This window comes from Myripristis murdjan, chromosome 13 (assembly GCF_902150065.1).
Source record: "Myripristis murdjan chromosome 13, fMyrMur1.1, whole genome shotgun sequence".
Classification (NCBI taxonomy): Eukaryota; Metazoa; Chordata; class Actinopteri; order Holocentriformes; family Holocentridae; genus Myripristis; species Myripristis murdjan.
In genome coordinates this window covers 13,513,344-13,525,738 of record NC_043992.1, presented here as the reverse complement: position 1 = coordinate 13,525,738, position 12,395 = coordinate 13,513,344, and the positions used below count along the sequence as shown (strand labels likewise).

Sequence of the window (12,395 nt, the reverse complement as noted above, 5' to 3'; positions counted from 1 at the left end):
TGGCCTACATCTTTATTGAGCATTCATACTTTTGCACTGGTGTGTTGGTGTCACTCTGCAATTGTACTGCCAAAATACTCGTTGGTGGTGAGCCACTGTGTTGAGTTTGTCATAGACAGTAGAAGAAGATTCCTCAAGAACTTCAAATAGTGTGGACTGAAACTGATGGGATCATATTAGAATTTGAGCTAATAAATATTGAACAGCAGTTGTTCTCACTGAAAATCATGCAATGTAATGTTGTAAAAAGGAGTTGTACAAATTTTCATATTTGTGAACCTCCTCAATTAATTGAGTCAAGAAGGAGCAGATGAAGAGGAAGAAGCAGCAGCCTGAAATGCGTAGGAAATACAAAGCTACTTAGCGGACCAATCACAATTGTTGCAGCCTGCGTCACTACGACGTGTAGTTACATTTTTGGGAAGTGCACATCAGGATGTAGCATAGCCTACAGTGTAGATTCAGTGCAGAATCGTAAATCGGCCTGTGTAGTGTAATGAAACTGATGAATAGTAATGCCTTTCCTATGGTTAGCCTAGTGACTTGACAGTTTTATGTTAAAATGGCTGACTGAGTGGTGTTGCAATCTCACTGAACATTAGTGACACTCTTGACTCTGGACGTGAAGTTCAGTTCACTGGTTGAAATAGATAGTGGTGGACTTGACCTTAACATGATGGGCTGTAAGGCTAAGCTGCTGTGGGGAATATTCCCCAGCTCTGTGTCTAGTGTTTCCTTTCCTCTCTGAGATGGTCCCCGTCTGGTATGTGGTAGCACTCCATGATCTGGTTTATCAAGGGGCTGTCCTTGAATGGTTCCTCTGTCTTTACTGCACTCATCAACTTTGTCAGTGTGTTTTAGACTAGTTTTGACTAGTTTACCGTCTGCTTTTTGCTACAGTGTGTGTGATTTCTGTGGTTAATTTTTGGCTTGACTGAGCCATGGGGTTCTTATTAAAGGATCTGGAGGCTGAAATCTAAACGTCTTTGCCTGTGTTGCATCCATTGGGTTAAATTGCCCAACTCCCCTGTATGCCTCTCTGGAAAAATAAACAATGACATCGGGTCTGTTCTTGATTTCTACATAGAATCATTTATCGCTGCAGTGTTTTCTGTTATTCAACCTTTCCTAAAATGGGGGTCGATTTTTTTTTTTTTTTTTTTTTTTTTGCGTGTGCGTCCCCCCGACTTGCTGCCAGTCCAGCATGCAGCACCCATGTGCCTAGCTGAGGCTTAATGCTTTTACTGAGAATCTTGCATGATGTCTGGCCCTCTCTTTCTCTGGGGCAACTTGGCTGCTTATCAGTGGCTGTGGTCGCCTGGGGCGGACTTCGGACCTGTTCCCAAGGGCCCTGGCCCACGCTGCAACGCTGGCTTCAAGGTCTTACACACAGACTTGCCTTCTCTGCACCGCACATGCGCACACACTTAAACGATGTCCTGTAAGAGGCTGAAGATGACAGACAGGCAGGCATGGGAGGAATAAGTGCATAAATCAGTGTGAGTGAGTGTGATGCATCAGCTGTAAGAGTGTGTGTTGAGGCACTTGTGAATGTGTGTATGTGCTAAGTACATGACATTTATGTTTGAGGCTTTTTTTGTTAGGCTTATTCAGAGTATGGATTGTATTGAGCATGTAGAGGTTCAGTGTCTTGTTCAAAGACACTTTGAAAGAACACAAGGCTGTTGTGGGGATTTAACCGGAGGGTATCCTCAGCCTTTTGGCTGCCCTGTTAGCTAAAGTAGCTTAGCTTCTTGTGGTCGCATGTAAGTCAGTGACTGTGTGTGAGCGTACACTGTATGTGAGGACTTTACAATGAGTAATGACAGTAATTCAGCTGCGTTGGCAGAGGCTTTCCCATCTTTTTGTGAAAGACTGTCTCATAACTGCCGACATGTCCCCATTTCCCCCCTCTGCTTTCAGTGACATGCAAAAGCTGGAGCTTGGCAGATTGCGTTTTTTCCCCCCTCCCTTTATTCTCTCTCTCTTTCTCTCTAACTCTCTCTCACTTGCTCACTCGCTCTCTGTGTCAAAGAGAAAAGCCAAAGAGGAGGGAGGGGGGCTTGAGGGACATGTCAGCACATAGCTCAGCTCCACGTGGCTCACGGTCTCCTCCCCCTCTAAGCCGGAAGGGCTAACCAACCAACCAACCAACCAATCTACCTCCCTCCCTCTCTCGCTCTCTCTCTCTGTCTCTCTCTCTTCACTCTTCTGCTGCTGTGGCAGCCTATCCCCCCTCTCTCCTCCCCTTTCCTCTGCTCTCAAAAGCATGAGCCTGAAAAAAAGCTGAGAAGTGACTTTAGCATGAGTATGCAGGATGACGGCGCAGCAGCAGAGAGAGAGAGAGAATGAGCAAAAAAGGGGGAGTTTCTTCCGCTAGCAGCAGCTCATTTGATAACGTTAGCATACTTTTTTTTTCTCGGAAACACCCTCCCCTCCTCCTCTCCCCCGGCTCCTTTGACTGCCTGTTAGTCTCTGTGGGCGGGGGTGCACATTCCAGTACCATAGCTCCGTAGCTTTACAAGGCCAGTCGCGCTGTCTTTTTTTTTTTTTCCCCCTCCCTGCTCTGTGCGTGCGTGTGCGAGAGCAAGAGAGAGAGATAGACAAGTTGCTAGCTAGCTCTGTGAGAGCCAGGCCCAGCCCTGCTCTGCTCTGTCCAGTCCAGTCCTGTCCTGCTGGCATTTGGCTATCTATCTCAGCCTGGGTGCGCGTGAGTTAAACCGAGGGAAATCTACATCGGCTACTTCCAGTCCCCACCCTGCTCTGCAGGGATTAAAGTCCAGTCCCACTCAACCAGGAGGAGGCCCCTGGGCCAGCAGAGCTACTCCAGCCCCAGGATGAGAGGGGCCCACTAGGGTCTCTGGAGCTCAGGGAGAGGGGGTACTGACAGGCTAAAGCAGGTAAAACCCCTTGAGCAACAATGTTTTACGGACCTACTTTGAGTTTTACGGCTTAATCCTTTTCCAACGGTGGTGTGTGTCACTTTATTTAGCAGCATTCTGGCTCATACCAGTTTGGTGACAGCTCTTCCATTCTACAGTGTGTACGTGAGGTGAGAGAGGAAGAGTGCAGCAGAATGGGAAACATGTGCTTGCTTTGTAGGGGCACTCCTTGTTAAGAATGAAAAATCAGATTTTTATTCTGTAATTTTTGTTTTGTCCCTGCATTGGCAGGGCAGAGTTGTCTGTGTACACAGGAAAACCATCTGTTGTCAGCGTCTGATTGTGCTTTGCGTTAGCGGTCATGAGAGCCAGGCATTTTTCCCCACAGGCTCGGCCCTGGGTGGAATTTGTTTGGTAACTTGGCTCAAAATCAGATAATTCAATTCATGCTCAATCAAAAAGTTTGTCAAGTGCCTGAGAGGGTGAAGCATGTTTAGCTGTGCGGTGTAAGAATTTGCATGTTGAATTGCATTCTGGCTTGGTGTGCCTCAGTGTCCAGAATGTGAGAAATGTAGCTTTCATTCAATGAGAGGCGACTAGCAAGCCACAGCCAGAGAAAGAATGCAGAAAGGGCTGACAACTGAAGGCATTGCATCATGGGAATCGTTTTCTTTTATAGTGGGAAAGCAGCCGGTGTTATTTCTCAAGTGCTTTCCTTTACATGCAAATCCCACTCTGTTTTCACACCTTTCCTTCCACCTGTTGTACTCCTGATTCTATATCCCTAATGTCTGTCCTCGTGTCTCCTCCATAGATCAGAATACGAGACCCTAACCAGGGAGGCCGAGACATTACAGAAGAGATTATGTCAGGGGGCCGCAGTGGCTCCACCCCAACTCCACCACAGGTGAGCTGTTACATCCCCGCCGCAACACCAGACTAGACACACTTCACTATCACGACTTTTATTATTTTATTTCTACCTGGAGTGTCATTAGGCAGCAATTTCATATAGTGTCTGTCATAGGGGAAATTTGCATCTCAGGAACAGTGCTAGTGCTGACAAAAGCAGTCATACTTGCAGCATTTCCCACAGTTCAACAGGTTATTTCAGAGGGGGGTAATGTTCTTTAGAAAAAATACAGAATATGACCCCCCCCCTCTGAAATACTCAAACTATTCAGTGACAGACAAAGTTGTGTGAGTATGTAGGCAGTTGACGAGAATTTGGCCGCATTTCATATAGAAGGTTTCGATCTTTGTTTAGGAACTGAACTCTCTTTTGGTAAGCTGAAAGCTAATGACACCAGCATTGGCATACATACGATTATACAATTAGCCAAGTATCGTACTCCCATCTGCTTATTGCTGGTCCTCTGAAGCAAATGTAACATACAGCTAATAAGAGATGGGTCAGTTTCTTAACGTACTCTACACCAGGAACTACTTCAGCAAACTTTTACTTTTACCGCTGGACATATATTATCACTATTCATGTGATAGACTAAAGTGTGTCATTATCAAAGTGATGTATGATCAGAACTTAAACTGACATCTGGCTCAGTTGGCCAGCTGGAGACTGTGAAGCATGGGTTTTTCCTTGTCAAGTGGAAAATCTCATGGCTGATGTAATAAGTGCTGTCCTGGCCTCTAAGGTCATATGTCATTTTGCATGAATGTGTGTGTCTCCCAACAGTCAGCCATATCTGGATCAGAAAGTACAGCAGTGGCCCAGGCCAACGGTGAGAACGTGACAGCTGCTGCTATACCAGCACCTGTTAAACCAGGTAAGTGCTACACACACACACAGATAGGAGCACAGTCACACTCTATCTATCACTGAAGGCTTGCTGGTTAAGTTGAATTATGGTAGCTGTTTGGCATGGATTGTCTATCATACAAAACACAGAGGTACTACAGAGGGAAAAAAGGTAAAAGGAGGAGGAAATTCCACATATGTAAGCCAGGGGACATCTTTTACTTCAACTCATCTGGCCTTTAAAATGTCCTAATATATTATTTATTTATATCATATCAAATCAAACTTTGTTTATATAGCACTTTTTATACATAAAAATGCAACGCAGAGTGCTTTACAAAAATAAAATCCATCTACCAACGAAATGAGACACAAAAAAACACAATTCAAACACTGAAGACCCACCAGTCCCACCTCCCACATGTATAAAAACACACACACACACACACACACACACACACACACACACACACACACACAGACTGTCAGTATAGAGACATGGCAGGGATGACAGGGGTGATGCATGTACATTAACTCAGAATTTCTGCAGGTTCTTAAAATATCCAAATTTAGCACCTTAAAAATAAATATGTAAAATGCAGTTTCTGAATTAGAGGTATTTTTTCACCATGTGCTTTACCATACAGTTTCTTCTTTACGACTTTATGTCCCTTAACAATCAGTTTTATGTTGTACTTTTTGCTTTACAGCTTAATAGTTGAAAAACCTCAATTACTTACCATTTCAAACAGAATTACACTAGTTTTGCCAGCTTCAGTTTAGGTTAAATGAGGTTCTAAGTGGGATTAAGAAGTATAAAATTAAATTTTCCAAAAGCTGCAGAAAGCTGTTAGCCAAGAAAGCCAGTTTTCATCCATAGTTCCTAGCCAGATGTTATTAGTTGAGTAGAAATTGTTTTATCATAGTGATGGAATGACAGTAGTGAAAGCAGTGATATGGTGATTGTGTGCATTGCAGATAATTGAATTAATTAACATGACTATAAGTCATGTGAAAGTAATATTTTTCAGCATTTTAACTTACCTTTTCAACCCCCAGATGACAGAGGGAAGCCCACACCACCTCCTCTGTCAAAGACCCCTGAACTTACCAAGAGTGAGGCCATCCATACAGAGGCTTCTTCCTCTGACACAAACACTAAACCCCTTCCTCCCTCGCTCCCGGTGGACGCACCCGTCATCCCAGGTGACACCGCTCTCAACACTATCCCCACACCCCCACCCAGCGCTCCCGTTGCTGACGAGATGGACGCACCCCCACCCAGGGAACCCACTCCAACACCCCCATCGGCGCCTGAGGTGCCAGCCTACCCAGCACCCATTCCTGACCCTGTCCCCACCTCTGCTGCTCAAGACAAAACAGACAAGAAGGACACGGAGGTGAAAGAGGAGGAGGCAGTCAAAGAGGTGGAATCTAAACCAGAGGTTGTTACTGCCTCTTTGGACACATCGCTGCCTTCTTCCTCCACCACTAACGGATTGGTGGAGGTAGAGTCAGCAAGCCTGTCTGTCACGTTGCCACCCACTCAGCTGGAGGCTCCTCTGGAGTCTCCCATCGCTCAGCCTGAGGAGCTGCGCCTCCCTAATGGCCTGCCGCTGCCGGCCCCGCAAGACCCTGAGGTGCCCGCCGTCAGCACAGCCGAGCGCGACGACAGCCCCATTGCCGAGCCCGATGTCGTCCAGCAACTTGTCACGCCAACCCATGCACCCATTCCTCAGACAATGCCCGCACCCGCTGTCCAGACGACTTCTGCACCCGCCATCCAGACGGCACCCGCACCTGTCGTCCAGACAACACCCACTAAGCCCTCAGTCCTAGAGACAGTTCCTACAGTCGCCTTGGACGTCAAGGCAGAAACCTCAGTGCCGCTGCCTGTTGCCAAGGGGGACATGCCTGCTCCCATGGAGACGGCAGCCGTGGCCGCCACTGTCCCAGAAACGGCGCCCACCCCTCCCCCTCCAACAGCAGAGGAGAGGGAAGACACCCCCCCTCCGCCTGCAACAACTCCCACCCCCGGGGAAACTACTATGCAAGGTCAGTCTCTTTCATTTGTAAGAACCTTTATTTAAGAGTACATACCAAAACAGTGCTTTACAAGTTCAATAAAGCTGTGAGCAATTATTTTAAAATATGTATGGTAAATAATGGACATTAGTACAGTCAAATACAGAGCATGAAAAACAGCAGTCTACATATTTGACTTCTGACTGCTCCCGCCTCCCTTTCTGCATAAGCTTTCAAAACATAAACTGTGACAAATCCTTCATTCATAATGGCATTTTGTGGGGCTTTTGTTCCATTTTCCATCACTGACAAACTGCCTCTTCTTTCCCTAAGTTTCCTGAGGCTGATTGTGTTTGTCTTTCTCCCTGTAGCTGCTGTGTCTGTGCCAAAGAAAAAGAGGAAAATGAAGGAGCTGAACAAGAAGGAGGCAGTGGGAGACCTCCTGGATGCCTTTAAAGAGGTGTGTATGTGTGCATGTTTTTGTATGTTTTCCATTCTTTACCCACCTGTTTCAAAGAGTGCACCTATTTATTAAGACTATTACTGTCCCAGACACGTGACAGTGAGTGACTTTAAAGACTCTACTGGCACGAGACTGTGCTGCCATAACCAAATGCATAATACAATTCAACCAACCAACCACCTAATCACTTGGTGAATTGTTTTGTGATTTAGACTACAATAGTTAATCTTGCTTAGGTTCAGCTGTACCTATTCTAAGATTCTTGAGTGTAGGCAGGTTAGTGGCCTATCAGTTTTTTTTTTACTTCACCATTCAACTGGGAACTCTGCAGTAATTAGCTGTTCTCCATCTCCATGTATCCCCTGTCCTCCTCCACCATCTTTTCCCCAGGAGCAGGTGGTGGAAGCCTCACCAGAGCCTGAGCCTGCCCCAGCACCGGAAACCCAGGCCCCTGCCGCTGCCCCTCCTGCCCAAGAGGAGGCAGACCTGACCTGGGAGGACAAGGAGGACAAACTGGATGCTGAGAACATCCAGCCTGAGCCTCCCAAGACAGCTGCCACTGACAAGAAGTACCAGTACAAAGAGGGTGGGTCCCTGTACTTTGGTCCCATTTAGCAGACCCTGCAGTGGCATTAATGGTGTTTAAACTGTGATCTTATCTTACGTTTATTCACAAGGTGACAGTGTGCCAGCTGATTACGGTTAAGTTTCAGTTTACTGAATATGAGGGAGTGGCGTTCTCCTGACTCAGCTCTGATTTGAGGTTTCAATGAAAAATGGCACATAATAACATAATATAAAAACACCTGATATTTAAACAATAATGGCTTACAGTGTTTTGTAGAACACTGTAAGCGAGGCAAAGATGTATTGTTAGGCATGACACAATACCTTTAGGTGGTTTATTGCTTTACAAAATAACACAATGTCCAATGGCCAACTGTTTTGAAGGAAAAAATCATAGATTATTAATAATTAGTGTGTCTCCTGCCAAGTACAGTTCTTGAACAAAAGCAATTACCTAAGGAGTGTATTACTACTTCCATGAACTGTTATGTGGGCACACTGATGTGAGGTGTGCCAGTTAAATATTTTTATGACATGTTTGAATGTGACATAGCCAGTCAGTAAAGTTGCACTGACAGTATCTAGTATTTGAATCGGTGCCAGTCCAGCTCCCAAGTGCTGGAACTCAGCTCAACTCAGCTTGAATGAGCTGTGCGCTTTAGCACATTAAATGATTAAAATGCTTATTCAGCAGGATTTAAAGTGTCTGCAGTGTAGTGATTCTTTCACCTCAGGGAGTCAGAGTGCCAACTGTGCCAAGCGAAGGTGTTTTGCATTGGTGAGCATAGTAATAGTTTGAATAATGCCAGAGATAGAACAATACCGAAACTGAGTAATTCTGCCTAAGATTTTCAATCCATATTTTGATCAGATGATGCACTTTTTTGTTTTATAATAAGCCAGTGAAAAATTCAGAAGTCAAAACAGAAGTCATTTTTTGTTCAACAGACTGGCTAACTGAATTCTTATACGTTTACCCCCTATTTGTGTTTTAGAACAATGGAAGCCCATCAACCCAGAGGAGAAGAAGAAATACGACAGGGAGTTTCTGCTGGGCTTCCAGTTCATCTCTGCCAGCATGAACAAGCCTGAGGGTCTGCCAGCCATCAGTGATGTCGTCCTAGACAAGGTACAGACATGGCCATATGTTTGATGTGTTTGGTCATACAAACTCTCGTCCTTTTTCTAAATGAAGAAAAAAGTGAACTAAGACAAACTGTGAGTCATAACTAGTTATTTTTTGCTTGGTGTTTGATGCTGACAGGATAAGTAGAATATATCCGTGGTGCTCCACGATTTCCAGGATTGTACTTTAGCTCAAATAGGATTTATGACTTGCCAGCAAAGAATCACAAGTAATTCACTGGAGAAGATTACAGTTGAAGGTAGCATATTTTTTTCCCCTGTATTTTTTGTGAATGCCCTAATGCTGTTTCTCTCTATTCAGGCTAATAAGACCCCTTTGCGTCAACTGGACCCCAGTCGTCTACCAGGGATCAACTGTGGCCCTGACTTCACACCCTCCTTTGCCAACCTTGGCAGGCCCAGTATGGGAGGAGGTGGTAGAGGACCAGTAAGTAAAATCTAAATTGGGCCTGATGTTTTCAACCTGACCTGAGTGTAGCTGGGAAAATTTTGTTCAAACCAAACCCTCTTTTTTTCTTTTGTCTTTTCTTTGTGTTGTGAGAAAAGCCAAAACATGTCTTACATTACAGATGTAACTGGATATCTATAGTTGCCTTTATTACTGCTTTTCATATTAGTGCCGTTCTTTTTAAGTTTATCATTGGCAGAGCCAACACACCTGAAAACAGCTTAAACTAAGCACAGGTGAAACACCTGGTAATTTTCTTGAACCTAACGCAAACCGGACCCCTGCCAGACAGTCTCAATAAAATCTGACATTTATTTTAGAAATGTATCTGCTGCTCATTAACTCTAAGTAGCAGCTCCCACCCATCAGAATAAAACTGATGCAAAATCTACATTTAACAGTAGGTTGTATCAGTCAAATCGATGTAAAAACTTCAAAATGAAATGCCATTTTCACAATTCAGTTTTTCCATCTCCTCATGGCTATACCACTGGCTATATCTAGTATCCACTAAAGGTAAAAAAAAAAAAAAAAAAAAAGAAAAAGAAAAAGAAAAGAAAAGAAAAAAATAGAAAAAACAAAATGTGAAACATGAGGCTACAAATCGGGCTCAGCTCAGCATGTATGCTTGAAATTTCTGTCTTGTATAAACCCAGCCCCACAGGGACAGTTTGGTCCCCCTGAATTTGAGCAGCCATCTCAAGCTGTACTAGTGAGCTGCCCGCAGCAAATGTTAATGTGATGCAAGAACTCTGAACTTTGAGACTGTAGTCCAGGAATGAAATGTTTTTGGCTGAAAGTCATTTACCATCCTCTCTTCTCCCTTAGCCAATATTTTAAATTCACAAAGGTTATAAAAAGTATACTTCAACCAAACAGTTTCTAATATGCAGCCATAACTTCTTTCCCCATACTTTATTCTTACCCACCATCACTGGCCCTACTCCTTGTTTTATCATTTGCTTTTCCCCTTTTCCTCTCTTTCCCTCCTGTCCTCTCTCGCAGGCTCCAGGTATGGGCATAGGCGTTGGTGGGCCACGTCGACCCCAACAGGGCCAGAGGAAAGAGCCCAGGAAGATCATCACCAGCATGTCGCTTAATGACGACGTGCAGCTTAACAAGGCTGAGAAGGCCTGGAAACCCTCGGTGAAGAAAGTGACCCGCAGCCGTGGAGGGGAGGAGGTTGAAGAGAGCGAACCAGAACAGGTCAAGACCCAGGAGCTGTTCAAGCGGGTTCGCAGCATCCTGAACAAACTGACACCTCAGATGTTCCAACAGCTGATGAAGCAGGTGACAGAGCTGACCATAGACACAGAGGAGAGGTTGAAAGGAGTCATAGACCTCATCTTCGAGAAGGCCATCTCAGAGCCAAACTTCTCGGTGGCCTACGCCAACATGTGCCGCTGCCTTATGGGGGTAAGTGCCACTCAAAATACCAAAGGGTGTGTGCTAGCTCAATGTTTACGCATGCCTTCTGCCATGCTCCAGTGATGACCTTTTAATTTGTGCCACGTGTCTGGGCCACTGATGTACTAAGTGATGGGATTGAGGAACTGAGGAGCCACTTCAACCACTTAACCCTACACCCATTCTCCCTTACACCTCACCCAACTTATCCATGTGCCTTCTAACTATCCCTTCTCTCTGCCCTCCTCAGCTGAAAGTCCCCACCACAGATAAGCCGGGAATCACTGTGAATTTCCGCAAGCTGCTACTCAACCGCTGCCAGAAGGAGTTTGAGAAGGACAAAGATGATGATGAGATTTTTGAGAAGAAGCAGAAAGAGCTGGATGCTGCCTCAGGGGTACAGGCTTGCCTCATTAATATATTTGGGGTCCTTGTTTTTTTGTTTGTTTGTTTGTTTTGTGGCCAGTAAGTCAAGTTGATTGTTAAAAATGGAAGTGTGGTGGGAAGCATTGGAAGACACTACGTAAAAAAGAGAAAACATGTTGTTAATGGTCGGCGTTTAGCTTGGATATTTGTGTCTGAGAGGCCTATAAATGTTGTGTGCAAATTTGAAGGCTATGATAAATACTTGTCTTTTTTACATTATATAGTGGCTTCCATTTAAAAAAAAAAAAAAAAAAAAAAAAATACATTAGGGAATAGAAGGTGACCATCATATGGGAAGAATTTAGCCAGACTTTTTGCCAAATTACAGAATTAAGTTTCCTGATATTTTCTCCAGTGTGTGCTAACCTCCCTTCTTTCTTTTCCTTCTCTGTCTCCTCATGTGACTGTCCTTGCAGGAGGAAGAGAAACAGCGCCTCTTAGAAGAGCTAGAGGAGGCAAAGGACAAGGCCAGGAGGCGCTCGCTGGGCAACATCAAGTTCATTGGTGAGCTGTTCAAGCTAAAGATGCTGACAGAGGTCATCATGCACGACTGCATTGTTAAGCTGCTCAAGAACCACGACGAGGAGTCCCTGGAGTGCCTGTGTAGACTGCTGTCCACCATCGGCAAAGACCTGGACTTCGAGAAGGCCAAGGTGCAACATAGATATGTGTATAAAGGCCATGGCACATCAAACTAACATTCTGCAAGAAAACAGAACATTTCTATAGTAGCGGTTGTTTTTGAAAACTAACTGCCAGTGGCACACCAGTCAAACACAATTAGCAGCAGGCATGAGCTCAGTTGCTGTTGACGTACTATAGTGGTAATTTTCTATTTGAAAGCACGACAAACTGCCCAAACTTGGCATAAAACACAGAAAAACAAGGATCAAACATGTAGAATCAAACCTCTCCAAACAAGGACAGGCAGATGTGGCAACACACCAAACATTTGTTTGTTGGGGTTTGTTTGATTGGTGTGCCATGGCCTCAAACGGTGTAGCAGGATGGTTAAAATAGCATTTATAGGCACACACATGCTCAGTGACAAAGGTGAAATGAGATATGTTTGGATATGGATATCAGGGTTTCATGGAATTTGAAAATGTGTTATCACGGGCCTGTAAATGTTTTGTAAATTGATGAAATATACCTAATTTTTTTGGAGAAGTTACGCAAAGTTTTAATAATGATGGCAGTCTTGACAAGTCATGCTAGAACCTGAGAAGGGAAAACAATTAAGATTTTTATTTAACCCAGATCAGCTCTTGT

At 44.5% G+C, this 12,395-nt stretch overlaps 1 protein-coding gene and 1 non-coding gene across 10 annotated transcripts in view; both read left to right on the top strand.

The window, feature by feature from the left end:
• Positions 1–12,395, top strand: part of eif4g1b (eukaryotic translation initiation factor 4 gamma, 1b) — a 51,410-nt gene that overhangs the window by 24,709 nt on the left and 14,306 nt on the right. For 7 of the 9 annotated variants that reach the window (XM_030066317.1, XM_030066313.1, XM_030066316.1 and 4 more), the window contains 10 exons: positions 3,697–3,789; positions 4,579–4,669; positions 5,701–6,696; positions 7,038–7,126; positions 7,520–7,715; positions 8,692–8,825; positions 9,144–9,269; positions 10,296–10,706; positions 10,948–11,094; positions 11,540–11,776. In XM_030066317.1, coding sequence (XP_029922177.1) covers positions 3,697–3,789; positions 4,579–4,669; positions 5,701–6,696; positions 7,038–7,126; positions 7,520–7,715; positions 8,692–8,825; positions 9,144–9,269; positions 10,296–10,706; positions 10,948–11,094; positions 11,540–11,776 — 2,520 coding nt within the window. The remainder of the gene's footprint in view (positions 1–3,696; positions 3,790–4,578; positions 4,670–5,700; positions 6,697–7,037; positions 7,127–7,519; positions 7,716–8,691; positions 8,826–9,143; positions 9,270–10,295; positions 10,707–10,947; positions 11,095–11,539; positions 11,777–12,395) is intronic. The other 2 variants (XM_030066315.1, XM_030066311.1) reach the window with 1 other exon arrangement.
• LOC115370826 (small nucleolar RNA SNORD66) lies at positions 10,773–10,851 on the top strand. The gene has a single exon (XR_003929305.1). It is a non-coding gene; the product is annotated as a small nucleolar RNA SNORD66 (small nucleolar RNA).